Source organism: Rhineura floridana, chromosome 5 (assembly GCF_030035675.1).
Source record: "Rhineura floridana isolate rRhiFlo1 chromosome 5, rRhiFlo1.hap2, whole genome shotgun sequence".
NCBI classification, from domain to species: Eukaryota; Metazoa; Chordata; class Lepidosauria; order Squamata; family Rhineuridae; genus Rhineura; species Rhineura floridana.
In genome coordinates, this window is record NC_084484.1 from 72,016,947 (window position 1) to 72,043,216 (window position 26,270).

Here is a 26,270-nt window from a genome sequence, read left to right on the forward strand (position 1 = left end):
AGTGAGCTTCATGCCTATGTGGGGATTCAAATCCTCACTTCCCAGGTCATAGTCCAACACCTTAACCACTACGCCACATTGGTAAATGGTTTGATTGTTTTTAGTGCTTTAAGTGTCATGTTTTTAACTGGTTTGTTTTATTGTACATTTTAATTAAGGAAGTTTTAATGTTTTAATTAGGTATTTTAATTATGTAGGTATTGATTTTATGTGGTAAGCCATTTTGCCATATAAGTGGTATATAAATACATACAGTAAGTAAATTGATGCCTAGGTAGTCAATCCAGGTAAGAATATCAGAAGCTGCTTGATCTTTAATTTGGAAAATAGTATAGGTTATGTCAATTTAAGAAGTTTGTAGACTGCATTATTGACAACCTATTTAACTGTTGAATTTGTCTTCTGCATGTCATATATAATGCAAAAATGTGTCTAGTCTAAAATTTACACAGAACTACTGGATATATCATGATATATTCTAAATATAAAAGTATTTTTTTGAGTATAGGTGGAAAAAAGAGCAGGGTCAGACAAATATATGATTTCATTTCTACTACATTCATAAGAAGCTCAAGATGCTAGCAAGTTGGCTCCTGCAGCACTGCTGCTCAACAGGAGTAGACTGAACCCTAGGTCCCTTCTAATATCCAACACAATGATACATTGAAGTGCAGACTCTTTCCAGGTACTGTTTACAAACAGATACCTTTGCTATTTTTATTGATACACTATAACATAATAAAACAAAATGCTCACATTTAAGTTTAAAATCAGGTGTACATAACCCATCTCTAGCACTGCATATGTGGATGCTTCATGTACCTCTTAAATGATGTGGATTCACATAGGTACCACCAGAACGTGACCACCAAGTGGTATGTTTTACTTAAAATGAAGTCAGACTTATCTCAACTGCCTTGGTTTTCAGAGACGAAAATCAAATATACATATCCTTAAAAAGTGACAAAGATACAGCATCAGCAGGTAAGAAAACTGTGATCCATTACATTGACTGCTGGTTGATTTAGACATTGTCATTTCTTGATGTAGAAGCTAATGTGCTCCAAGTGAAGTGTTGTTTTGTGTTGTGAAGGTGGCACTTAGATAGTACCGAGGGAACAAATACTGAAGAATTAGTATTGCATCATCCTTTCAAATATTTCCAGCTTGCTTTCACTGTTATAAAATCAAATTATGGGAAACAGCTAATAAAATCTTTGTGACCGAGCCCTTAATGTGCAAAAACAAGTCATTCTTATGAGGTGCCCAAATGCAAATATCCAATTTAGGGTTTCTTTTTTTATATAAATAATTTATAAATTTTCCTGAAAGAGACTAAATACAAAAGCATTTTGAGAAATTATTAAAGCGTTATCTTGCCTTTAATACAAAATAAACAGTAATGACTGAAGAGACCATCCCTTTCTCAGTCCTGGCTTGAAGTATTAGGGAGACTTTTGTATCCCATGTTCTTCTGTTATTATTTTTCCAGTCACAATTCAGTTGGAAGTATATGTGATGTCCACTGGACATTCAACATCCATTTCTGTTCAGCAACAATCATGGCATATGTTCAGTGGAATCTAAGTGGTCTGGGATGGGAAGCCCCGTTATTATTGTCAAACACTTATTCCAGACAGTAAATGTTGGGCACACGGGTTGTGCAAATGTAATGTCAAAAGTGTAAAGATGCAGGGAGTTCAAAGCATCATAAAAGGCTAAGGAACCATTGTCGTAGTCCAATAAAATTCCAACACGGCGAAGATGGGGTGCAGGTTCTATTGGAATTTCTTTGCTGTTGTGTCTTACCACCCATGTATTATTACAGCGGCAAAGAACCCAAGAGGCAGAATTCTTTCCAATCCATTCGTGTTTTGGCGCTGACTTGTAAGAAATACCAATGGCGTACCTGGAAAACAAATGAGTTGAGAAAGTGCATATTCTATGTCATCCAGTTTTCTGTACTTTAGCGTACTATTCTCTGAAGTAATATGCATGCCTCTTTTTGTTTATGCCTTTCATATTCTCATGAACTGAAAGCAAACCAAAATGTCAACACATATTTAATTAATGTTCTTCATTACATTGTGAAAGACAAGTCATGCAAATCTTATTGCCCCAAACATTCTATTTGCTGTAACAATGCCATGTCGTGAAGTTGGAACACTCAGTATGAACCAGTTCTGGATTATATACATTATGAAAATTGCAAGAGAGTAACTACTAATAGAACAGTTGTTTACTAATAACTTTTCATTCTCCTCCTTCAAAACTAGGGATAGCCAACCAGCATTCTGTTCAGCTCACAAATCCATCAGAGTTGGACAAATATATATTGCTATTATGGGGGGGGGAGCCATTATATGATGGAATCTGATGGTCAAATGCTGATTTTTATTTTCCTACCTTAGTTATTTCTTCACTGTAGAAAATGCAGTCAATATCAAGCTTTTATTCATCACAAAACAAAATAAAACATGGGTCATTGGTTAGTCTGACCCACCTACCATGTACTTCCACTGATAACAACTTCCCAGTAATGTCGTCCACTGTCAATAAATACATTGCCAGCTACCCCATAGCTCCCTTGGCTGGTAAAACGCTCAGGTGTATGGCTCTTCTTAGAAGAGGTTTCATCACGCTCCACTGTCAAGTTGTCATGAGATACTTTTAGCTTTCTGTGGGCAGACTTGGGATCCAGTTTAAATGGTTGGCCTTGAATATGAACAAGATAAAAGAGTGCTGAACATTCATAATGAGCACTTGATCATAAGCCTGTTTTGCTTCTTCTGCAACATTGTCCCCAAGCATAGTACTTGACTTTACACTCAAGAAGAGTGAATAGCAATCATTCATTTAAACTCAGGCACACCACTCAGGAGTGGCTACAGCAATCCAAGCTATAGGAAGCCAGTACAGTAGGGCCCCACTCATACGGCGGGTTACATTTCGGACCTCTGCTGAAAAGCTAAAACCGCTGAAAAGCGGAACTCATTGAATAGAATGGTGCGCGACAACCAAAAACCGCCGTAAAAGTGGAACAAGCACCGTATGAGTAGTGCTTTAGTCTAATTGCGTCTAATTGAGACTGCTGCATTAGCGAAGCACCATAAAGTGAAGTGCTGTAAAGCGGGGGCCTACTGTATAATTCTTGCCAACCTAAATTATGCCAGAGTAAGTTACCCCTATTCCAAACTTTTTTCTGGAGCAGGGCTACTGCCAGCTGAGCTAGTCCCTGAGCCTGGCAGAGGAAAAACAAGCCTTTAAAATAGAGTTTGACTTATACCACTTTTTGCCAGTGTAACTTCTATTGGGTTGCTAAGTCATGTGACTGAGTTGACAGGAGTTTAGAACAGAGGTAAGTCTCCCCTGCCCCACCCATGGTCCCTTTTCAGGACTCTCCCTGGCCTTGACTGGCCCAGCTTCAGCCAAGCTGGGATGGAATTTATATTGGTGTATCTCTAGCTGAGCTGGGATGGGGGACTGCAGCTGGCTGAACTGGAGATCTGTGTATTCCAACCCTCCTCATTCCAGTGAATCTTGGGCTTGGATTGCTCCCCAAACCTATTCTATGTCCCTGGTGGCTATGAATTATGGTTGCTGTATTTCATTTGCATGATCGCAGTCTTTGTTCTGCTTCTTGGTCACACTAAAGAGTTCTAATGTTTGGACCCTAAAATAGAGAATTTGAAACTGTTTAATATCCACAAGGAAATGACAATTATTTTTCACGTCTCAAGAATTGCCTTGTTTCGTGTAAGGCTACTTGAACACTCTGTTTGACATCTGAAGCCTTGATGATTCTGCCACATATACACTGAAATTTGGCAGGTAGGAACATGAAAGAGGGCTTTTTCAACAGCAATACCTAGAGTGTAGAACACCTTCCTTGACGAGGCTTGTTTGTCAATCTCACTCCTCACCTTTTGGTGAGCAGCTAAAACCTGGCTCACGAAGAAACCTGTGGCTTGATTTAATTGCTTTGCTATTTTTTATGTCGGTTTTGTTTTCTCAGTGGTTTTTTCATATTGTTTTACTTTTTGTATACTGCTTTTCTGTATGCATTACATTCAAAGTGGTTCAAATCAAGGCATGATAAAACAACCAAAATATAAATACATCATACTTTAAATTTGGTTTTAAATTCTGTAACTGTGAGCCCAGCCTGAATGTCTACGCAGAAAGGTAGAATATAAAATGTATTGAAAAACAAATACAAGTAAAATAAATAAAACTGAGAAAATGTAAATGATTAGAGTACAAAAACAACAAAACTCCTATCAAGATTTCTTTTCTTCCCTTCTACCTTTGGCATTCGAGAGCTTAACAGACCAATCCTATGCAGAAGTAAGTTCTACTGAATTCAAAGGGGCTTATTCCCAGATATGTGGACATACTGTAGGACAGCAATCTAAATGAGCTTCCATAAATGAATGCAGTAGGTTGACAGGCTGCAGGTCTTTAAGTAGCTATTCCAGCAAAACAAAATAAATCGCACACAATTGCGGAGAGTGCTAAAATATGAGGTCCTCTGTGTCTTTCAAGCATCAAGCCAAGTAGAATTGAGATGAGGGGAAAAATAAAGTGCATGCAGGATGGATGTAACATTACTCACTGTTTGTCTTCAGCTTTCCCGGCTCACTGTTTCGGCTGCCAGCCTGATTAATGGCCTTAACAATGAATATGTACTTGGTGCCACTCTGCAGGCCATGCACAGTGTAGTGGTTTTGTTTGATATTAGGAACAATCATCCAGCTGTCGGCCGAATTACACAGACCTGTGATTTCAAATCAAAAGCATTAGTCGATTTACGAAGGAATTTCTTGAATGCACCTGAACAATTAGGTGAACCTAAAAATGTCACTGAAAAAGCCAAAAGAAAATCAGGCCTTTGCCTCTCTAAATGGGCCCGGCCAAGTTGATGCATCAGTTTTCCCACTAACTGATGGACAATGCACACTTTATTTCTTAAATTTAGGTACAGAAAGATGAATTTAAATAGTAAATACATGTGCATGGATGCCAATTGTAAATGGTGCATATCCATTAAATTGCCATTTTAATGTGAGTTTAGAGTACCATTCACAACTAAGGAGTCCATGGTAAATTGTTTCTTATTTGCCAAACCTGTCCCTTGTCCAAACCTTTTAATAGTTCAGGACGGACTTGATGATAACTCTATGAAAAATTCTCCTTACAGGAATGATTTCATTGGTAATATACTAAAATATTAAAGAAATACCATCTGTTCATTATTTAATACAACAGTTTTGCTCTGTTTTGTAGTTAAAATATAAAAGTGCAAACCTGCCATCATAGAAGTTGGCAGAAGATTATACAAATAAGCTGCAGAAGAGCCAAGAGAAAGCAGAAGAGGTTATTTGAAGCTTGGATCACAAACTGACAGCCGAACAAATGGCACTCATCTTGATTAATGGGCACCATTGCCAAGTTTAATGGGCCCTTGGCAGGGCACCACCAATGGCACCCCTGGTACAGATATGGGCCCTTGCCCAGCATTGCTCTTCATGTGGTGCAGCTGCTGCCATTCACTCACCCCCTCTTTTAGGATGTGGGGGGCAGCAGTACTTTTGGATGGGAGCCAAGCCACTGCTCTCTGTGAATTCATGGTGGGTGGTCACCAGCTTAGATTCCTCATATTTATTTATTTATTTATTAGATTTATATCCTGTCCTTCCTCCCAGTAGGAGCCCAAGGTGGCAAACAAAAGCACTAAAAACATTCTAAAACATCATAAAACAGACTTTAAAATATATTAAAACAAAACATCCTTAAAAACATATTAAAACAAAAAGCTTTAAAAACATATTTTTTAAAAAAGCTTTAAAAATGCATTAAAAAGCAATTCCAACACAGACACAGACTGGGGTAAGGTCTCTACAGATGGCACCTATCTAATATTTAAAGGGAGGGAATTTCAAAGGGTAGGTCCATTTCCTATGTTGTGCAGAACGGACCTCCTCATAAGATGGTATCTGCAGGAGGCCCTCACCTGCAGAGTGCAGTGATCGATTGGGTATATAACAGCCTTTGCCAACTAGTGGGCCACCAGATGTTGTTGGACCACAATTCCCATCTTTCCTGACCATTTGCAATGCTGGCTGAGGCTGATGGGAGTTGTGGTCCAACAACACCTGGTGGCACACTAGTTGGGAAAGGCTGGTATATAAGGACTAAGATGGTCTTTCAGGTATTTGGTCCCAAGCTGTATAGGGCTTTGTACATCAAAACCAGCACCTTGAACTTAGCCCGGTAGTGAATAGGCAGCCAGTGCAATTCTTTCAGCAGCAGGGTGACATGTTGGTGATACCCTGCCCCAGTGAGCAGTCTTGCTGCTTCATTTTGCACTAGCTGCAGCTTCCAGTTCAATGTCAAGGGCAACCCCACATAGAGTGCATTACAGTAATCCAGCCTGGAGGTTACCAGTGCATGGACAACAGTGGTCAGGCTATCCTAGTCCAGGAATGGCTGCAGCTGTCTTACCAGCCGAAGCTGGTAAAAGGCACTCCTAGCCACTTAGGTCACCTGACCCTCTAGCAACAAAGATGGTTGAGGAGCACCCCCACAGACCTACTCTTTCAGAGGGAATATGATCCCGTCCAAAGCAGGCAACTGGCCAATTATCCGAACTCGGGAACCACAAACCCACAGCACCTCCATCTTGCTAGGATTCAGAGTCAGTTTATTGGCTCTCATCCAGCCCTCCACTGAGTCCAGGCAGCGGTCCAGGGCTTGCACGGCCTTTCCTGATTCAGATGTTACAGACAAACAGAGCAGGGTATTATCATCATACTGCTGACACCTCATTCCAAATCTCTTGATGACTGCTCCCAAGAACTTCATATAGATATTAAACAGCATGGGGGACAAGATGGTACCCTGTGGCATCCCACAGCACAACTGCCAGGGGGCTGAAAGACAATCACCCAATACTATTTTCTGAAAATGACCCTGGAGATAGGACCGGAACCACTGTAAAACAGTGCCTCTGATACCCATCATACCAAGTCAGCCCAGAAGGATACCATGGTCAATGGTATCAAACACCACCGAGAGATCAAGATGTCATACTCAATGTGGATGCAAAAAGTGCAGGCTACCAAGTCAGTATGTAGGGGGGAGCAGTTGAGCGTCTGGCGGTACTGGCAGTGTAGGCAGTGGCCATGATGGCAATGCTGTGTATGAGTCCAATGGTTAGTCATCAGTCCAGTGGGGTCTTGCTGGAGTGCAGAAGCTCTGGTACTTGCCCACTATGCCCAGATGCTGATTCCAGGCCCAGTGGGCATAAATATGTAAATAGTTCCTATAAGGAAAAGGGTGGTTTGTTCAAATAAATTACTGACAGAATGGGTTCAAGCTGCAGCAAGGGCAGTTCTGATCCCATGTTAAGGTGAAAAAACCACAAGTCTTTCTTAAGTGCAAAACAACAAAAAGCAGACAATATATAAGGTTAAACTTGTAACCTACAACAACTCAAAAAAAACCCGGTTGACTGAGAAGAGCTTCTTTCCTGTTTTTGTGTTTGCGCTATAATGTCTGAAACAGAAACATGTATCTGCTGTGTAGAAAGATCTGTGGCTTCTGCAAATTTGCAAAACTCACATCTATCCTGGAGGGAGATGCACAAGTATCTGGTTCAACTTTTACAAAGAAACACAAGTTATCAGTACTACTTCTCCTTCCGCTTCTGAAGAATGTCTGCAGGCCACCTTCATGGAGCAACTTGCCCTCTTATCACCAAGACCAGAAGTAATTTATTATCGAAGGGAAAGAACTGCCAGCCTCGTCTTTGGCTAAATGCAACTGCTATACTCCCTTTCCTTTTCACCAGCTCTCAAAAGTAGTTTAGTGCAGAAAGGTTCTCTAGAGACAGTTTTGGATCCTGAATCTCCCATGATCTCATGGAATATGGCTAACACATGATGATGTCCTGGATGAGTTTCTATACATATCTTGTGACTTAGCCCAATAGATTTTCTTGACTGTTTTGGGGGGAAAAGGGAACTTAATTCTATTGTGTGTGTTTCTGTTAAATTTAAACTCATACTGTAAATGAAAATTAACACCTCATAGATTCCCTTATACAGCAGCATAAGTTGAACAGCGATATTATGGCATTTCTATTCTTTTCCCCCAAATCAACATCAGTAGGATGTTGTTTTGGCTTGTACTATTGCAGTGACATTGAACTACACAAAATTTTAGGCTCTTTCCAGTTTTATGAGCCACAGGCATATGAGCAGAAGTAACAGCTATGAAGCACTACTGTTGCAAGTCAATTCAGGTTTCTGATTTCAAAAAGTAGTGCTTTAAAACAGGCACAGTAAGTTCCCACATGTGGTACAATAATGCATTTTAAAAGCTGTATTCTAAAAAATGAATGAAATGTAAATTAGAGACTGGAATAGTGCATTGACTATAATGAGGTTATCATGCACAATTTGTGAGATACTGGGGTAGGGAGGAGAAGGATTTCTTTTTTCATTTTACAGTCTGGAGGTAATCAATCATAAAACATCTTCAGGATTTGTTGCTGTTGAAGTTCAAAGAGCAGATGTGAAAAAAAATATTCTCATTGGAAATCCTTCTATTGCTGGATCCACTGTTTCAGCAGTACAGTGGATGACACCAAGAGTGCAAATGTCACAGGAAGACTATACAATCTCCTGAGCATTCCAAGCATTTAAAATACAAACCTTATATAAGTGGGAAAATTGTATTAAGAGGTGACAGACATATGATGCTTCCCCTTCAGATCTCACACAAGGTTTGAAAATAATAAATAGCCATTTCTGCTAAATGCATATACTTTCTGAGATATAATGATCTGATATTTTCATATATTTATTTAAAATGAGGTCTTCACTGATAGAGAAAGAGCAGGACGCCAGGGGTTAATCTTAATGCTTAGGGACGTTCATATGTTTTTAAAACCACTACTTGTGAATGAGAGGTGAATTTGATCAGGGGCATTACCACTCAGCACTAATTTGGATACACATCTGAAAGTGCATTCCATAAAGGTTCTTAAATTCCCAGTTAACTTGCACAGGAATTTCTGCATCCAGCCACCATTTCCCTTCCTCTCACTAGCTTGCATAACCATTTCTGTATCCAGCCACCATTTTTTAAAAAAAATAGATAATAAATGGGATAGAACTGGGTATAAAGAGGACTGAGGATAATTGTCTACACAGGCAGAACTACAATATTGGGATTGGAAATCAAATTGCAGCATCCATGACGTCAATGATGATGATGATGATGAATGTAATGTATTGTCCACCGTTCATCCTGAGATTCCAGTTGCGTTTAAAATGTTTTCAGCAAAATATTCTTGCGGGATTCCTGATAGCAGACTGTTTCTTAATGTAGTAGTGATGTGTTAGAGGACGGAATTCTTTATAAAATGCATACTTTAAATAAAACCCCAATGGGCCACAATTTCCATGCAGAAGGTGACTATCTAGTAGGTTCAATGAAGCCCTTTTTCCTGCTCTATTTTTTTGTAAATACATATCTGACAACTTTTAGTACATGATCTGCATTTAGTAAATGGATTATTACCAATGCAACCTGAATTCCAAAACATTAATGCTATTCAGAGGAAGCTAGTTTATTAATTTTTTTTTACAAGTTTAAAATGCCAATTTGGACAAGGAGTTTACATAGCTCTGTTTCATGAGTTTTTGACACACACCTTCTCCAACACATGAATGATCTGTGACTGGTTCTCACAGAGTGAATACTACAAACTAAATGGCAATGAAAAATCCCTAAGAAATTAGCAGGAAATATCTGCAAGTGATATCTCTTTTGCGATACAGATATTCTGGTCTGGCATAGGAGGGAAAAATAACATAACTAGGCCATTAACTGCTCCAAATACTCATATATTTTCCTTTAACAGCTTTGGAAGATGGAGCACCATGCATATTTTTCACATTCTATAGCTACACAAAGGGGAGTCTCATTGTGTGAACAGGAAATTGCAGCAATAAAATCTGGCTACAGTTATTTTGTAATAAGTTTGTAGATCAGCAATTATTTTTGTAATGAGACTTTTGGATGGATGCAGATCCATTGACTAAAACAGATGTATATATGATTTTGCATGCATGGTATATGCATTTTTTCATACTCAGAGGTAATATCAGTGTAGGAAAACAAGTGTGAGTAAAGGAATCTTTAATCTGTTGTTAACTCAGAAGATAAAACAATAGTGCCAAAGAGCAATCACCATATGATGTTCATAATCACTGAAATATCCCCCCAAGCTCTGGGTTCCAGTGTTCAGTGGAATTCATGCTTTTAACAAACTGTGAAAGTCTTGTTTTCTTGAAGTATTGCAGTTATTGGAGGTTCTCACAGGCAGGAGGTACAAACCTATCTAGATATAATCCTATTGACAACAAAATTCACCACTGAATCCATCCTTGCTTTACACCGAACCCAAATCCTTCAGCTCTTAAAATCTCAATTAATAGATTTCCCCAGAAAATTAAGGATCACTTAACACCACCACCCCACAAACCCTTTAGTAATATAAATTTATTAACTGAGATTTTAGGAGTTAAACTATAAACTATGACAAGCTAAACACAAAGTATTTCAACAGAATGTGGGACTAATTTGTTGTATTTATTAAATCCATTAGAACTGTTCAGTGAGTTGATCTTTAATTACAGTTAAGAGGAACAGTGCAGGCAGTCTTGCTATTTAGTTCTACAAAGCAAATTCCAGAGCAGTGAGCAGTGTAAATTGAATGTGTGGCTATATATCAAGAGTGATATATTTATGTTGTCACGAGGGAATGAATGCACAGTGGTTGCACATGGTATGCTATGCTATCTACTTCCTCTTCACTAATTCACTGGCAGACACAGAAGATGATGAGCCTCTCAATTTAGCATGAACCATGCACACCCTGGTGATAGATTGTCTATGACTCTTTCCAAATAAATAAACAATAACAAATACTGGTAGACATATAAAGAGGACAACAATGGTGTAAAAATGTAAAAAGACAATTCTAACTTGTTTCAGTCAGAGTGATATCTCTGCAAAAAGCATCCATATAGGAAAAGGTTTTCTTTCCAATAGGTAATTTTTGTTCTCACAAGCTACAGCAAAAGTTTGAAAAAAAAACAAGAAAATGAAACCAGTCAGGAAAGCAACCCTTGTGAAATATTTTTCAGAGACCCAGCAGCTTGTTTCTAGAAGCTGCCAAACAGAGGCAACTTTCTAGAACAGGGGTGTGACGGGCAACAGCTGTGAAGTGATATTGGCAAGCCAACAAACCACCACACTACCATGTGAGGGGTCATATTTTCAGCTTGCACTGGGGGATCCTTGAATCTAAGCCAATGATTGGATCTTTTTAAAAACTATAATAATATTTAAATGATCCACTGACTTTTATTCATGTGCATCAATGCAACTATGCATAAAAATAAGCTGCAATTCCTAACCTCACATTCTGGTACTGCTGCCATGTTATTCAGTCCATGACATACAATTAATATTTGCCTCCCCACCTCATTAGGACAAGATGATTTTATACTGAGTCACTATTTTAAGCTTCATTGCATCAAGTCTAGAATAACATCCTCTACTGTATTTCTCAAAATGCAGAAGCTTTGTTCTAAAGCCTCTCTCTAATGCTATGCAGCTGACGTACTGTCTTTACCTCTCAGAGTGCCTTCTGTCAGCATAATACCATGCATGGAAATGGGTCAGACAGAATGAAGCATAATTTATTATCACTTAGGTTTGTTTTCTTGCTAGTTATTAATCAAAGAAACCTATTGCCCTTCCATGTCTTCTTCACTTTATCTATTTTGCTCCAATTCCTTTGCAGCATTCAGGATTCTTTGCATCTAGGCAGTCACAAAATTCATAAATCTAAGATTACCATATTTGTTTCTACTCAACTACATTACACATTTAGACATGCAAATTAAGTACTATCTGGAAAATTCATGAAATATTTTAGACACATGCATGCTTTTAATATCTTAGAATACACAAATCAAACCAGATATTTATTCACTATTTATTTTTAATCACTCCACAAAAATACCAGCTAACTGGTTACTCCAATCATTTTCCATTGGCAAATATGGTGATATATTAATTCAAAATAATAAATGGTACAATATTAGATCTTGAAACAGAATTCATGATCAACTTGACTCTGCTCCTGACCTTCAAACTAGCATAAATTGCATGTCTGTACAGTCCTATATTTCAACAAAGAATCTCTATGAACTGATTTGTTTCTAAAATGACTAATGCTTTTTTATTAAAGAGGTCCATGGTGGTATACAAAAATAAAATAATACAACATATACACAAATGAATAGCAAAACACACCAACAACATCACAATTAAATAAAAAGCACCACAGCTACTATTAACAGCAACAAAAACATATCTTTTCCCTTCATTTAATGCTTACAGAAGGAAACTGCGTCACAGAAAAATATGACTTGTTGAAAAATGTATAAAGAAATCAATGGAGGAAGGGGGGAAATACAACCCAAGAACCCAACCCATTTCACCTTCAGCATTAAGTAATGCTCTGTCATCATCAAACACTTTGGAAAAGCAATAATTAAATAATTTTAACTAATAGAAATTGTGCAGTTGTATTACTGACATTTGACGGATGCATGATGTTAATGAGTAAGGACTTGTAAGTTAAACTTGATCCATAATAAAATAAACAGGTTCTATTATGGAAATTAGATTGAATTTTAAAAAAGATTCTTTGGGTGAAATCTAATGCTGCTCTTCTGCCTGTGGAATGGCTTCTGATCCAGAGGCGTCCATTAATGTAAAAAAAGGTGAAACTGTTTTCTTTAATGCCCCATTCTTGCTGCAGCTCCTTGTATCCCCGCCCTGTCAAAACTGTTTCAGAGGGTTGAGGGGCCCTCCGGAACAGCATGGATAGGTGTTGGGCTGCAAAGTAAATCACCTCCCCTTTCCTTATGTTAACAGATTACTCTTCTAGATCAAATGCCATTCTGCAAACGGAAAATGAAACTTTGGATTTTACCCATTAGATTTATTTCAATTGCTAATACTTCTTTGATGTATAGTTAATACAGTTGTAGGAGTACTTTCACAATCTTATACACTTTACTGGCAAAATATGAAGCATACTATGGTCAAGATCCTAAGGTATTTTTTTAAAAAACTTGACTATGGTATTTCTTTAAGCATGTCAATATTCAGTCCCAAAGAGGTGAATGAAATTGCACTCTTAAGTTAAGGAATGTGAAAAACTAAAACAAAATATATGGAGTTAACAAGGTATAGCCAAAAATAGTTGCAACTGCCGTTCAGTAGCTAGCAAGCAAAATACAACCTCTCTAGCCCCTGTTATCTCCACCAAACTATTAAACTCAATTGTGATCCAGCTCAGCCTCCCTCCAGATTGTCTTGTCTTACCTTTGCTGGATCTCATTTTCATTTGCGCTCTCAAGATAAAATAAACTAATGTGACACACCTATCTCTTGTGTGTTTAGTTCCCTTTGTAATTAATTCCTTCATTTCTTTCTGTATACAGCAATAAGAGTGGCTGTATACTATAGTCAGCATGGATTTTTCGCATTCTGCAATGTAAATTGAAAATACCCACACACCATTCTGATGCTTCCCATAAGCTCATTTCAAAACAAAACCTTACAAAACTTATAGTCCCGAACTCAGAAACCCTTGCTTAACAACCCTGTAAATTTTCATGGTGATACACAAAACAGTCAGAGAGAATCGACAGTTCAAAGTGTAAAAAGAGAGAAAAAAACCAGACTTCCATACTCTGACTTTCATCTTCTGCAGTTTAAAAGTATAAAAAATGCCTGGCTGATTTTTAATTAATTTAAGAAATTTAGCATTATGAGCATGCTCCGAAAGAACCAACTGTCACTGTTCTAAAAGCCAGACTCACAGCTGCTTGGCTTTCCTAATCAGGTGGCCAAACCCATGCCAGACCTATATTTCAATTTAGACAGTCATGGCTTTCCCCAAATCCTGGGAAGTGTAATTTGTGAAGAGTGCTTAGAGGAGACTCCTATTCTCCAGACAGAGCTCCAGTGGCCAGAGTGGTTTAACAGTCAGCCGCTCTGATTGATGACCTGTGAGGGGAACAGGGCATCTCCTAGCAACTCTCAGCACCCTTCACTAACTACACTTCCCAGGATTCTTTGGGAGAAACCATGACTGTCTAAAGTGAAATAAAGGTATGGTGTGGATGTGGCCAGGGAAAGCTTTGGTTTAAATTTGGGTGGGAGGGTACATGTGCCTGCTGTTGAATAAAAAGGTGGGGGAAACCCTGAAAAACAATGATACTGTTCACAATATTTTCCTTTTGGAAAGGAAAGGGGCTTCCCCTCTGCCCAGTGACCACCCACCCAATCTCCTCCCCTCCTCTCCCTTCCTCCCCTCCCCTCTTCCTTTTCCTGCTCTCCTTCCCACTCCAGGCCTCCCTCCCATGGGTCAGTTTTACCTAACCTAAGCATGATTGCACGGGAGTAAATCCCACTGAACTCAATAAACATGCAAATAATCAAACCTGCCCTCCTCCTCTTCCAGCCTGCTCCCCTCCCCCTCATCCCTTCACCATTCCCTGTGGTCAGTTTCACATATCCTAAGCATGATTTTAGGGGAATAAATCCCACTGAACTCAATAAGCATGCAAATGATCAATCCATTCTCAGCAAACTTGCACAAGATCCCATTTCATACCTCCCGGATTAAAAAGCAGAGAAATTCACTAATAGGCAAAAAACCTTGCGGTTTAAGAACATAGCTATAGCCAACAGATATTTCTGTCAAACTTTAAAAAGCAGGGAAATTGGGCATCTATAGTGAATGCACCAGGGGAGCAGGAGACCTGACCTCCTCTCTGAGATATTGTACTGCCCTACAAAATTGTCAAAATGCAAACACAACTTGGGTTGGTCTTTCATAGTGCAATCCACTTACTGTGTAGCTTGGAAGAATTTGGTAACATGTGCCTCTGAGCATATGGTGAGTGGTGGCAACACCTGCAATCAGCCCAAATAACAGAAACAAGACATGTGCTGTACTGGTCTTGTTTTAGCAGGGAGGAAGCAACAATATTAAAACTGTTGATATAGTTCAGATAGTCACTTTAAATATGTTTGATTTACTTTGCAATTCTAATGAAGTTTCCTATAGTAAATCATTTTCTTTTGCTTCTGTTACTATGAATATGTGAAGTACAGCAACACTTTGCAACACTAAACAAAACCTCCAAAAACAATTGTGGAATAATGGCACTGACTATTCTTCAGAACAGTCTCCAGTGGACATCAGGAGTGTCTCTGTTTGTGCAAGATAAAACAGTGGGAGGTGTAATATATTCTAGCAAAATTCTAGGTGTGCTTTGTTTTTAATAAACCATGCCCACCTTTCCTTAAGTGGAGTAGTTTAAGCATAGCAGGCTGAAAACATGCATCTGGGGAAGGCCACGTTTGTTTTTTCCAACAGCTACAGTGATTGCTTAAGTAGCAACATATTGTAATTAGTCTGATTTTACATCAAACTGCAGTTTCAGATTCAACTGTTAATGTGACCAAAATAGAAATAGAGCATAACCTCCAGGTGAAACACAAAATTTCACCATCATATGACATTGACCAATACAAAGGCTTCGAAATTAATAAAAATAAATTGGCACAGATTTCTAGGATGAATAATGAGAGAAATATAATTTTCTGGGTTAGATTCTCTGTAGAAATAACAGTAACACAGGTAAGAAGCAAAGGTAGAAGAACACCAACAAACATACAAAAATGCAATTCTCCATCTTTGGAGATGGCAGGTGTTGCCACCGCTCACCATATGCTCAGAGGCACATGTTACCAGATTCTTCCAAGCTCCAAAGCAAGTGGATTGGACTGTGAAAGACCAACCCAAATTGTCTTTGCATTTTGACATATGTGTAGGGCAGTCCAGTATCTCAGAGAGAAGGTCAGGTTTCCTGCTCCCCTGGTGCATTCACTATAGCTGCCCAATTTCCTTGTTTTTTAAAGTTTGATAGAAATATTTGTTGGCTATAGGTATGTTCTTAAACTGCAAGGTTTTTTGCCTATTAGTGAATATGTATATGTGAGAATATGCACCAAATGGGATATCACGACGTGATTACATTCATCTGACCTCTGAAAGTCATGCAACAATAAATTTAAGAGAGTCACAAGACTCTTTATTACATTTTAATTTGAAATAACTTTCTAAGGTATTACAGCCAGCTTGCAGCCTGGATATTGCTTGTGGGAACACTAAGGCTGTGTACACACCATACACTTAAAGCACATCTGTCTTCCAAGAATCTTGGGAACTGTAGTTTGTTAAGGGTGTTAGGAATTGTAGCTCTAACTACCATTTCCAGAATTCTTTGAGGTGGATGAGCTTTAAATGTATGGTGTGTACGCAAGTTAAGTCTTCAGGGTTCTCAAGATCTCTTAGAATGTGAAACATCCTGTTAGGTCCCTCATTATCATGGCTTAGATTCTACTTAAAGAATGCAGAGCATAAAAATATGAGCTTTTTCTCTTCTCTATTTGACTTATTTATGATTAATAAATAAATAAAGGGGGTGGAGGGATCCTTGTAGTGGGTGATTCGATCATTAGGAACATAGACAGTGGGGTGTGTGATGGGCGTGTAGACCGCAAGGTGTTTTGCCTGCCTGGTGCGAAGGTTGCGGATATTGCCCGTCGTTTAGATAGTTTGGTAGACAGTGCTGGGAAGGAGTCAGTGGTCGTGGTGCACGTTGGCACCAACGACATGGGGAAATGCAGCCGTGAGGTCCTGGAAGCAAAATTTAGGTTGCTAGGTAGGATGCTGAAAGCCAGGACCTCCAAGGTGGCTTTCTCTGAAATGCTACCGGTTCCACGCGCAGGACCAGCCAGACAGGCCCAGCTTCGCAGTCTCAATGCGTGGATGAGACGATGGTGTCGGGTGGAAGGGTTCGGATTTGTTAGGCACTGGGGAACATTTTGGGACAAGCCGGGCCTGTACAAAAGGGACGGGCTCCACTTGAACCAGAATGGAACCAGACTGCTGGCACTTAAAATTAAAAAGGTAGCAGAGCAGCTTTTAAACTGACTGAGGGGGGAAACCCGACAGGAGCTGAGAAAGGTCCGGTTCGGAATAAACCTCCCCCCTGGGATAAAAACCAAAGAAATGATGAAATTTTAAAAGGGGTAGGCCTAGAAGTAGGCATTGTGAGAGCAGGGGCACAGGATATAAATTCAGAAGAACAAAATTACCACAGGCCTAACCACAAGTGCCAAAGACACTTGAAGAGAGACACTGCTTACAAGTGCCTGTACGCTAATGCTAGGAGCCTCCGAACCAAGATGGGAGAACTGGAGTGCTTGGTCTTAGAGAAGAGCATTGATATAGTGAGCATAACCGAGACCTGGTGGAATGGAGAAAACCAGTGGGATACGGTTATCCCTGGATATAAACTATATCAGAAGGACAGGGAAGGACGTATTGGTGGCGGAGTCGCTCTATACGTGAAAGAAGGCATTGAATCCAGCGAGCTCGAAACCCCAAAAGAGGCAGACTCCTCCACAGAATCGTTGTGGGTGGTGATACCGTGCCCCAGGAGGGACTTAATACTGGGAACGATCTATCGTCCCCCTGATCAAAATGCTCAGGGAGACCTTGAGATGAGATATGAAATTGAGGAAGCATCCAAACTAGGAAATGTGGTAGTAATGGGTGACTTCAACTACCCGGACATAGACTGGCTGCATATGTGTTCCAGTCATGACAAAGAAGCAAAGTTTCTAGATATTCTAAATGACTATTCCCTAGACCAGTTGGTCATGGAACCGACCAGAGGGACGGCAACCCTGGACTTAATCCTCAGTGGGGACCGGGACCTGGTGTGAGATGTAAGTGTTGTTGAACCGATTGGGAGCAGTGACCACAGTGCTATTAAATTAAACATACATGTAACTGGCCAATTGCCAAGAAAATCCAACACGGTCACATTTGACTTCAGAAGAGGAAACTTCACAAAAATGAGGGGATTGGTAAAAAGAAAGCTGAAAAACAAAGTCCAGAGGGTCACATCACTCGAAAATGCTTGGAAGTTGTTTAAAAACACTATATTAGAAGCTCAACTGGAGTGCATACCGCAGATCAGAAAAGGTACCGCCAGGGCCAAGAAGATGCCAGCATGGTTAACGAGCAAAGTCAAGGAAGCTCTTAGAGGCAAAAAGTCTTCCTTCAGAAAATGGAAGTCTTGTCCAAATGAAGAAAATAAAAAAGAACACAAACTCTGGGAAAAGAAATGCAAGAAGACAGTAAGGGATGCTAAAAAAGAATTTGAGGAGCACATTGCTAAGAACATAAAAACCAACAACAAAAAATTCTATAAATACATTCAAAGCAGGAGACCATCTAGGGAGACAATTGGACCCTTGGATGATAAGGGAGTCAAAGGTGTACTAAAGAACGATAAGGAGATTGCAGAGAAGCTAAATGAATTCTTTGCATCTGTCTTCACAGTGGAAGATATAGGGCAGATCCCTGAACCTGAACTAACATTTGCAGGAAGGGATTCTGAGGAACTAAGACAAATAGTGGTAACGAGAGAGGAAGTTCTAAGCTTAATGGACAATATAAAAACTGACAAATCACCGGGCCCGGATGGCATCCACCCGAGAGTTCTCAAAGAACTCAAAGGTGAAATTGCTGATCTGCTAACTAAAATATGTAACTTGTCCCTCGGGTCCTCCTCCGTGCCTGAGGACTGGAAAGTGGCAAATGTAACACCAATCTCCAAAAAGGGATCCAGAGGGGATCCCGGAAATTACAGGCCAGTTAGCTTAACTTCTGTCCCTGGAAAACTGGTAGAAAGTATGATTAAAGCTAGATTAACTAAGCACATAGAAGAACAAGCCTTGCTGAAGCAGAGCCAGCATGGCTTCTGCAAGGGAAAGTCCTGTCTCAGTAACCTATTAGAATTCTTTGAGAGTGTCAACAAGCATATAGATAGAGGTGATCCAGTGGACATAGTGTACTTAGACTTTCAAAAAGCATTTGACAAGGTACCTCACCAAAGGCTTCTGAGGAAGCTTAGCAGTCATGGAATAAGAGGAGAGGTCCTCTTGTGGATAAGGAATTGGTTAAGAAGCAGAAAGCAGAGAGTAGGAATCAACGGACAGTTCTCCCAATGGAGGGCTGTAGAAAGTGGAGTCCCTCAAGGATCGGTATTGGGACCTGTACTTTTCAACTTGTTCATTAATGACCTAGAATTAGGAGTGAGCAGTGAAGTGGCCAAGTTTGCTGACGACACTAAATTGTTCAGGGTTGTTAAAACAAAAAGGGATTGCGAAGAGCTCCAAAAAGACCTCTCCAAACTGAGTGAATGGGTGGAAAAATGGCAAATGCAATTCAATATAAACAAGTGTAAAATTATGCATATTGGAGCAAAAAAACTTAATTTCACATATACGCTCATGGGGTCTGAACTGGCGGTGACTGACCAGGAGAGAGACCTCGGGGTTGTAGTGGACAGCACGATGAAAATGTTGACCCAGTGTGCGGCAGCTGTGAAAAAGGCAAATTCCATGCTAGCAATAATTAGGAAAGGTATTGAAAATAAAACAGCCGATATCATAATGCCGTTGTATAAATCTATGGTGCGGCCGCATTTGGAATACTGTGTACAGTTCTGGTCGCCTCATCTCAAAAAGGATATTATAGAGTTGGAAAAGGTTCAGAAGAGGGCAACCAGAATGATCAAGGGGATGGAGCGACTCCCTTACGAGGAAAGGTTGCAGCATTTGGGGCTTTTTAGTTTAGAGAAAAGGCGGGTCAGAGGAGACATGATAGAAGTATATAAAATTATGCATGGCATTGAGAAAGTGGATAGAGAAAAGTTCTTCTCCCTCTCTCATAATACTAGAACTCGTGGACATTCAAAGAAGCTGAATGTTGGAAGATTCAGGACAGAAAAGGAAGTACTTCTTTACTCAGCGCATAGTTAAACTATGGAATTTGCTCCCACAAGATGCAGTAATGGCCACCAGCTTGGATGGCTTTAAAAGAAGATTAGACAAATTCATGGAGGACAGGGCTATCAATGGCTACTAGCCGTGATGGCTGTGCTCTGCCACCCTAGTCAGAGGCAGCATGCTTCTGAAAACCAGTTGCCGGAAGCCTCAGGAGGGGAGAGTGTTCTTGCACTCGGGTCCTGCTTGTGGGCTTCCCCCAGGCACCTGGTTGGCCACTGTGAGAACAGGATGCTGGACTAGATGGGCCACTGGCCTGATCCAGCAGGCTCTTCTTATGTTCTTATGTTCTTATTTGTTGGGAATCAATTTTCTGAAAATCAAAATGAAATGCATCTAGATGCAAAATTATTTGTACTTACTAACTACGTTAGCTTGTCCAGTGAAAATGGTATACTGCAACTCATAGGAGACCACACTGAATTCATCATCTGACGTCCAGTGGACTGTGATTGTGTCATAAGAAGCTGTACAAAGCTCTTCTCTAATTGTTGGAGGATTTGGAGCTATGAAAAATTGAAAGCAATTATTAATATTTGTCACATATTTCCCTTTCATTCCAGTCATTCATCCCATTATCATCATCATCAACCGCCTTTCACCCAAAGGTCCCAGGGCAGGTTACAACAATTTACAACAAAATATGGCATTAAAAACAATTAAAAACAACTTAAGATCACACAAAAGGGTGGGTCCTAAAATATATATATCTCAGGTGTCAAAGGCCAGAGTGAAGAGCTGTGTCTTCAGCATTGTCTTCAGCACCTAAAACTGTACAGTCAAATTGCCAGATGCACCTTGGTGGGGAGGGAGTTCCACAACTTAGGAGCCTTAATAGAGAGTGCCCTCTTCCGGACCCCCCCCGACCTTCTGAGGTTGGCGAAATTACAAAAAGCCCCCCCCCGCTGATCTCAACAATCAAGACGGTCTGGAGGAAAGGAGGCGGTCTTTCAGATGTTCAGGACCTAAGTCATTTAGAGCTTTAAATGTTAGCATGAGGACCTTGAATTAAGTATAGAAATGAACTGGCAACCAATGCAGCTGTTTTAAAACAGAGGTTGTATGAGATCTAAGCGAACCCAGCCAGTCATCTGGCTGCTGGATTTTGGACCAGTTGAAGTTTCCTAGTTGTCTTCAAGGGCAGCCCCATGTAGATAGCATTGCAGTAAACCAATCTAGGAATTACCAGAGCATGGAGTAGTGTGGTCAGTCATCTCTGTCCAAAAGGGGCCAAAGATGGTGAACCAGCCAGAACTGGAAAAAGGCATTAGTTACACTTATCTTTTTTCTACAGTCTCGCCTACATCACGTACTAAAAGTTGTAAGCTATGCATTTAGCAAAAGCAGAGCAAGAGAGAGGGCTTCACTGACCCCATGCTGTCACCATCTGCATGGAAACTGTGCCCATGAGGGTTTTTATTTAAAGAATCAATTTTATAAAGAATGCAATCCTCCACCACATAGCGACTAAAATGGTCAATTAAGAAACAGTCTTCTATCAGGAATCATAAAAGAATATTTTGCTGAAGACATTATTGATCTCAATTATGGATGCTACAGTTTGATTTCAAATCCCAATAGTGTGTAGACAATTATCCCAAATCCCAATTATCCTGAATCCTGCTTATGCTCAATTGTATCCAACTTATTTTCTGTTCAAGAAAAAAAGTATTGATGGCTGGATGCAGAAATTGTTATGCAAGCTAGTAAGGAGGCGAGCTTCTGACATATTGTACTGCCCTACAAATTTGTCAAAATGCAAACACAATTTGGCTTGGTCTTTCACAGTCCAATCCACTTCCTATGTAGCTTGGAAGAATTTGGTAGCATGTGCCTCTCAGAGAGGAGGTCAGGTCTCCTGCTCCCCTGGTGCATTCACTATAACTGCCCAATTTCCCTGCTTCTTAACGTTTGATAGAAATATCTGTGAGCTATAGGTACATTCTTAAACTGCAAGATTTTCTTTGCCTATTACTGAATTTCTCTACTTTTTAATCCGGGAGGTAAGAAATGGGATCCTGTGCAAGTTTGCCGAGAATGGATTGATCATTTGCATGCTTATTGAGTTCAGTGGGATTTACTCCCCTGCAAACATGCTTAGTATATGTGAAACTGACCACAGGGGGTTGGGGAGGGGAGGAAGGGCAGAGGGGAAGAGGGGGAGTGGAGCAAGTAGGAGGAAGGGGAGGACAGGTTTGATTATTTGCATGTTTAGAGTTCAGTGAGATTTGCTCCTGTGTAATCATGCTTAGGATAGGTAATATTGACCATGGGGGGGAGGGAAGGAGGGAGGAAGGGCTGGAGTGGGCAGGGGAGAAGGAAGAAGGAAGGAAGGGAGAGGCGAAGAAGGGGAAAGGCAGGTCTGATCATTTGCATGCTTGACTTCAATGGGAATTACTCCTGTGCAGTCATGCTTAGGATAGGTGAAACTGACCTGGGGGAGGGGCAAGGAGGGGAAGAGGGGGGCAGGAAGGGGAAGGAGAAGAGATTGGGTGGGTGGCCACTGGGCAGAGGGGAAGCCCCTTTCCTTTCCAAAAGGAAAATATTGTGAACAGTATCATTCTTTTTCAGGGTTTCCCTCACCTTTTTATTCTACAGGGGACACATGTACCCTGCTACCCAAATTTAAACGAAAGCTGCCCCAGGCCACATCCACAACAGACTTTTATTTCACTTTAGACAGTCATGGCTTCCCCCAAAGAATCCTGGGAAGTGTAGTTAGTGAAGGGTGCTGAGAGTTGCTAGGAGATGCCCTGCACCACTCAAAGAGCTACAATCCCCAGAAGAGGGGCTAACTGTTAAACCACTCTGGCCACTGGAGCTCTGTCAGGGGAATAGGAGTCTCCTAAGCACCCTTCACAAACCATATTTCCCTGGATTCTTTAGGGGAAGCCATGACTGTTTAAAGTGCAATAAATACCTGGCATGGGTGTGGCCCCCTGATTAGTCAAGCAGCTGTGAGTCTGGCTTTTAGAACACTGACAGTTGGTTCTTACTGAGCATGTCCCAGCTGATCATTGACTTCAATGCAACATTTCTTAAATTAATTAAAAATCTGCCAGGCATTTTTAAAACTTTTAAACTGCAGAAGATGGTCAGAGTATGGGGAAAGGTCAGTAATAGGATTACAGGTACTCTGTGAACATGGCAGATTTTTAATTAGTTTCAACAGATTACGAGAATTCTGACAGAAAAAAGTCCAAAAGGGCTCTGGGTTTTCTCTCTCACTTGATTACACGTTGAACTCTCAATTCTTTCTGACTGTTTTGTGTATCGTCATGAAAACATAGAGGGTTGTTAAGTAAGCGTTTCTGAGTTCAGGACTATAGTTTTGTAAGGTTTTGTTTTTAAATGAGCTTATAGGAAGCATCCGAATGGCATGGGAGGTATTTTTAATTTAACATGGAATGCGAAAAATCCATGCTGGGTTTAGTACACAGCCAGTCTTGTAGCTGTAAAATGTACTCTTAAATGGAGTAGAGGTCAGATATTTATGGCCACAACTCGTATTAAAATAAGATGTAACATTCAAGCCTGTTGTTTTAATTCCTTAAGAACTGGCAGATTTATTTTTTTTGCAAACTTTAACATTTATTTGTTCATGTCTGAACAAATGTCTAAACATTTTTCTTGTATGCAAAGAGTATGCCACAAGGCAGAAGGGAATCTTCAAAGAAGGTTCATTATATGACTATGATTTGTGCTGCCCTCCATATTACATCATGAAAGTCCATCATTATACATTTTTTCCAAGCTGGAAATCTTTTATGACATATGGGAATTGCTGAAAGGGATGCAAACCAACTAAAATAAAAACATGTATCTGACTAGATGCAAGATGATGATGGAGAAGAAACAACTACAATAAATAAGAGCCATTTCTACGGTACCAAGAGGCACAGGGAAGTGGTTTGACTTGCCAATTACAAGGGTTGAACAGTTTGTCATAGTATTACATCAACACTTCTCAGGGAGCTTCATGCTGGGGCAAGGGAAATTTTGCTCCATCCACTCATTTGCACAAAGGGGAAGTAACTAATGTAAGATGCTTCCTTAAAATTGCCGCCTGGACTCCTATCGGGAGGAAGGGTGATATAAATCTAATAAAAAAACAAACAAATAAGTGCCACCCTTTGAGCAATAGTGGCTTCCCTTTTATCCAACTCATCACATTATGTTCTGCTCTACTTGAAGGTGGATTAATCACATATATATATATATATCTACTATATATTCTAGTATCTTACCTGTAAGATAATCAAGACATTCCAGTAGTTTCTTCTCTCTGGTAAAATCCAGTGCAAACGTGTCAAAAGTGTCATTAAGATTAATTTCAGGAATTAGAACCTGAGAAGATGCTGTTGCCATGGCGACTCTGCAGTGGAAAAATCAAGGCTTAATTTGAGCCTGGATGCAGACTGGGACGTTGTTTTGAATGTCAAGGGCATGGGATGTAACATAAGGAACAAAATGCACTGGAATATGTGCGGAATGCCATTTCCAGAGCACTAAATAGTAATAAACACTCCCAGAGTCATGTGCAACACAGGAAGCTGTCTTATACTCAGACTATTTGTCTATCTAGTCCAGTCTTGTTTACTCTGGCACCAGTTCTCCAGGGTCTTGGACAGAGGACTTTCGCATCATCAGCTACCTGCTTCTTTTTTAACTGGAGATGTTGGGATTGAACGGGGGACCTTCTGCATGCAAAAAATGTGCTCTATAATCTCCACTACCCATTATAATCAGGGGGCATTGCTAGTAAAGCAAAAAGTCAAATGTAGGCAGTCTGAGCCCCAGCTCTCTCATTTTAGAAAGTAGGCACAAGGCTGTAGTTGCTTTGTGATTCACTGCAGAACACATATTACCAAGAAATACAACTAATCAAAGTAATGATATGTTTATGTTATGTTGCTTAAAGTTAAGACTGGGGCTAATGCGGTAAACAACAATTTGTTTTGGTCATCACAATATCTTTTTTTGGTTGCATCACAATAAACTGAATGTTTTTTTTTTAGTCTGCTGCAAATTTTATCATGATTTAATTCAAGCATTAAACATGCTGAGCTAAATACTGGAAAACTATCAGAGTTGTGGTTTTGTTTCATACCACTCAAGAAATTTCACAGAAGCACCATAGTATTTATTTCTTGCAGAAAAGAATTAAATTGTCTTGACAGATTTTCTTTTGCATTTTTTCCTTAACACAGCTCTGCTAACTACTCCAGGTGTTGCTTGACACATTTTTTTCTATGAAGAGATGTAGAACACTTTTCCACCTGATAACAGTTACACCATTTTAAATCTGCAGTCTGCTGGGTGAAGCTGAAGTCATAAGGCCTCATTAACTGAAAGAAAAAAAGCTTTCTTGCTTTGTTTGTTTTGTAGCTTGTAAGTTATTTTGAGGCAAGCTGCAGCATTGTATGAAAACCTACAAAGCAATGAAGTTTTCAGCCTGGAATCTCAAAGACGTGACAACACATACCAGAACTGTAAGGCTGTTATGTTTTGTGAGGCCTCAACAGAGAATTCACATTCATTCAGGCATAGAGAATAAACGTCCTGTTACACAGTAAGGAATCAGCGAATCTTGCCAGTTTGGCAGTACCTACATTCTTTAAATCAACTGGACTCATGATACATGCCAGATCAAAATGTTTTTATTGCTTCAGTGGACCTATTTCCCAAAATGAAATGTTTAATTTTACACCTGATTCAAAAAACTCAAGTTCAAAACTCACGGTAATAACTGCAGTCTCATTGATTGCACTGAAAAAATTAATATGAATGATACATTTTTATGAATTGGGTAACTTCTTATGGTTCAGCTGAATGCTGAAAAATAAAAAAGCTACTATTCAAAAGTATTTCCACAGTTATTTTCCCAGGTCTAAAAACTTAATTAGCAAAATAAGGCAAACGTGCCAGTAGCTCTTGCATAGTAATCTTGCAGGTGCATGCCACTGCTGCCATTTATAATTACTTTATATACCACTTACTTGCCAAAATGGTTTCTAAGCAGTGGAAGTGTCACATGTATGAAATAAGCCTGTCATCCTGCAAGAATAGATCTTACTAAGATAAGCAAATTGGTCCTTGTATAGAAGACAAGTCTCTTGGGACCTTGTGGGTTAAACTAGATGTGACCTTAAGTGTGTATTTAGAATAGTTACCACCAG

At 39.8% G+C, this 26,270-nt stretch overlaps 1 protein-coding gene across 9 annotated transcripts in view; it reads right to left on the reverse strand.

Annotated features, from left to right (window-relative positions):
• Nucleotides 1–442: 442 nt before the first annotated feature.
• Nucleotides 443–26,270, reverse strand: part of MID1 (midline 1) — a 363,233-nt gene continuing 337,405 nt past the window's right edge. For 8 of the 9 annotated variants that reach the window (XM_061627092.1, XM_061627091.1, XM_061627096.1 and 5 more), the window contains 5 exons: nucleotides 24,339–24,466; nucleotides 20,454–20,597; nucleotides 4,616–4,777; nucleotides 2,508–2,715; nucleotides 445–1,909 (listed from right to left, as the gene is read on the reverse strand). In XM_061627092.1, coding sequence (XP_061483076.1) covers nucleotides 1,561–1,909; nucleotides 2,508–2,715; nucleotides 4,616–4,777; nucleotides 20,454–20,597; nucleotides 24,339–24,466 — 991 coding nt within the window. In that variant the 3' untranslated portion in view covers nucleotides 445–1,560. Of the gene's footprint in view, nucleotides 1,910–2,507; nucleotides 2,716–4,615; nucleotides 4,778–20,453; nucleotides 20,598–24,338; nucleotides 24,467–26,270 lie in introns of all 9 variants that reach the window. The other variant, XM_061627097.1, reaches the window with a different exon arrangement.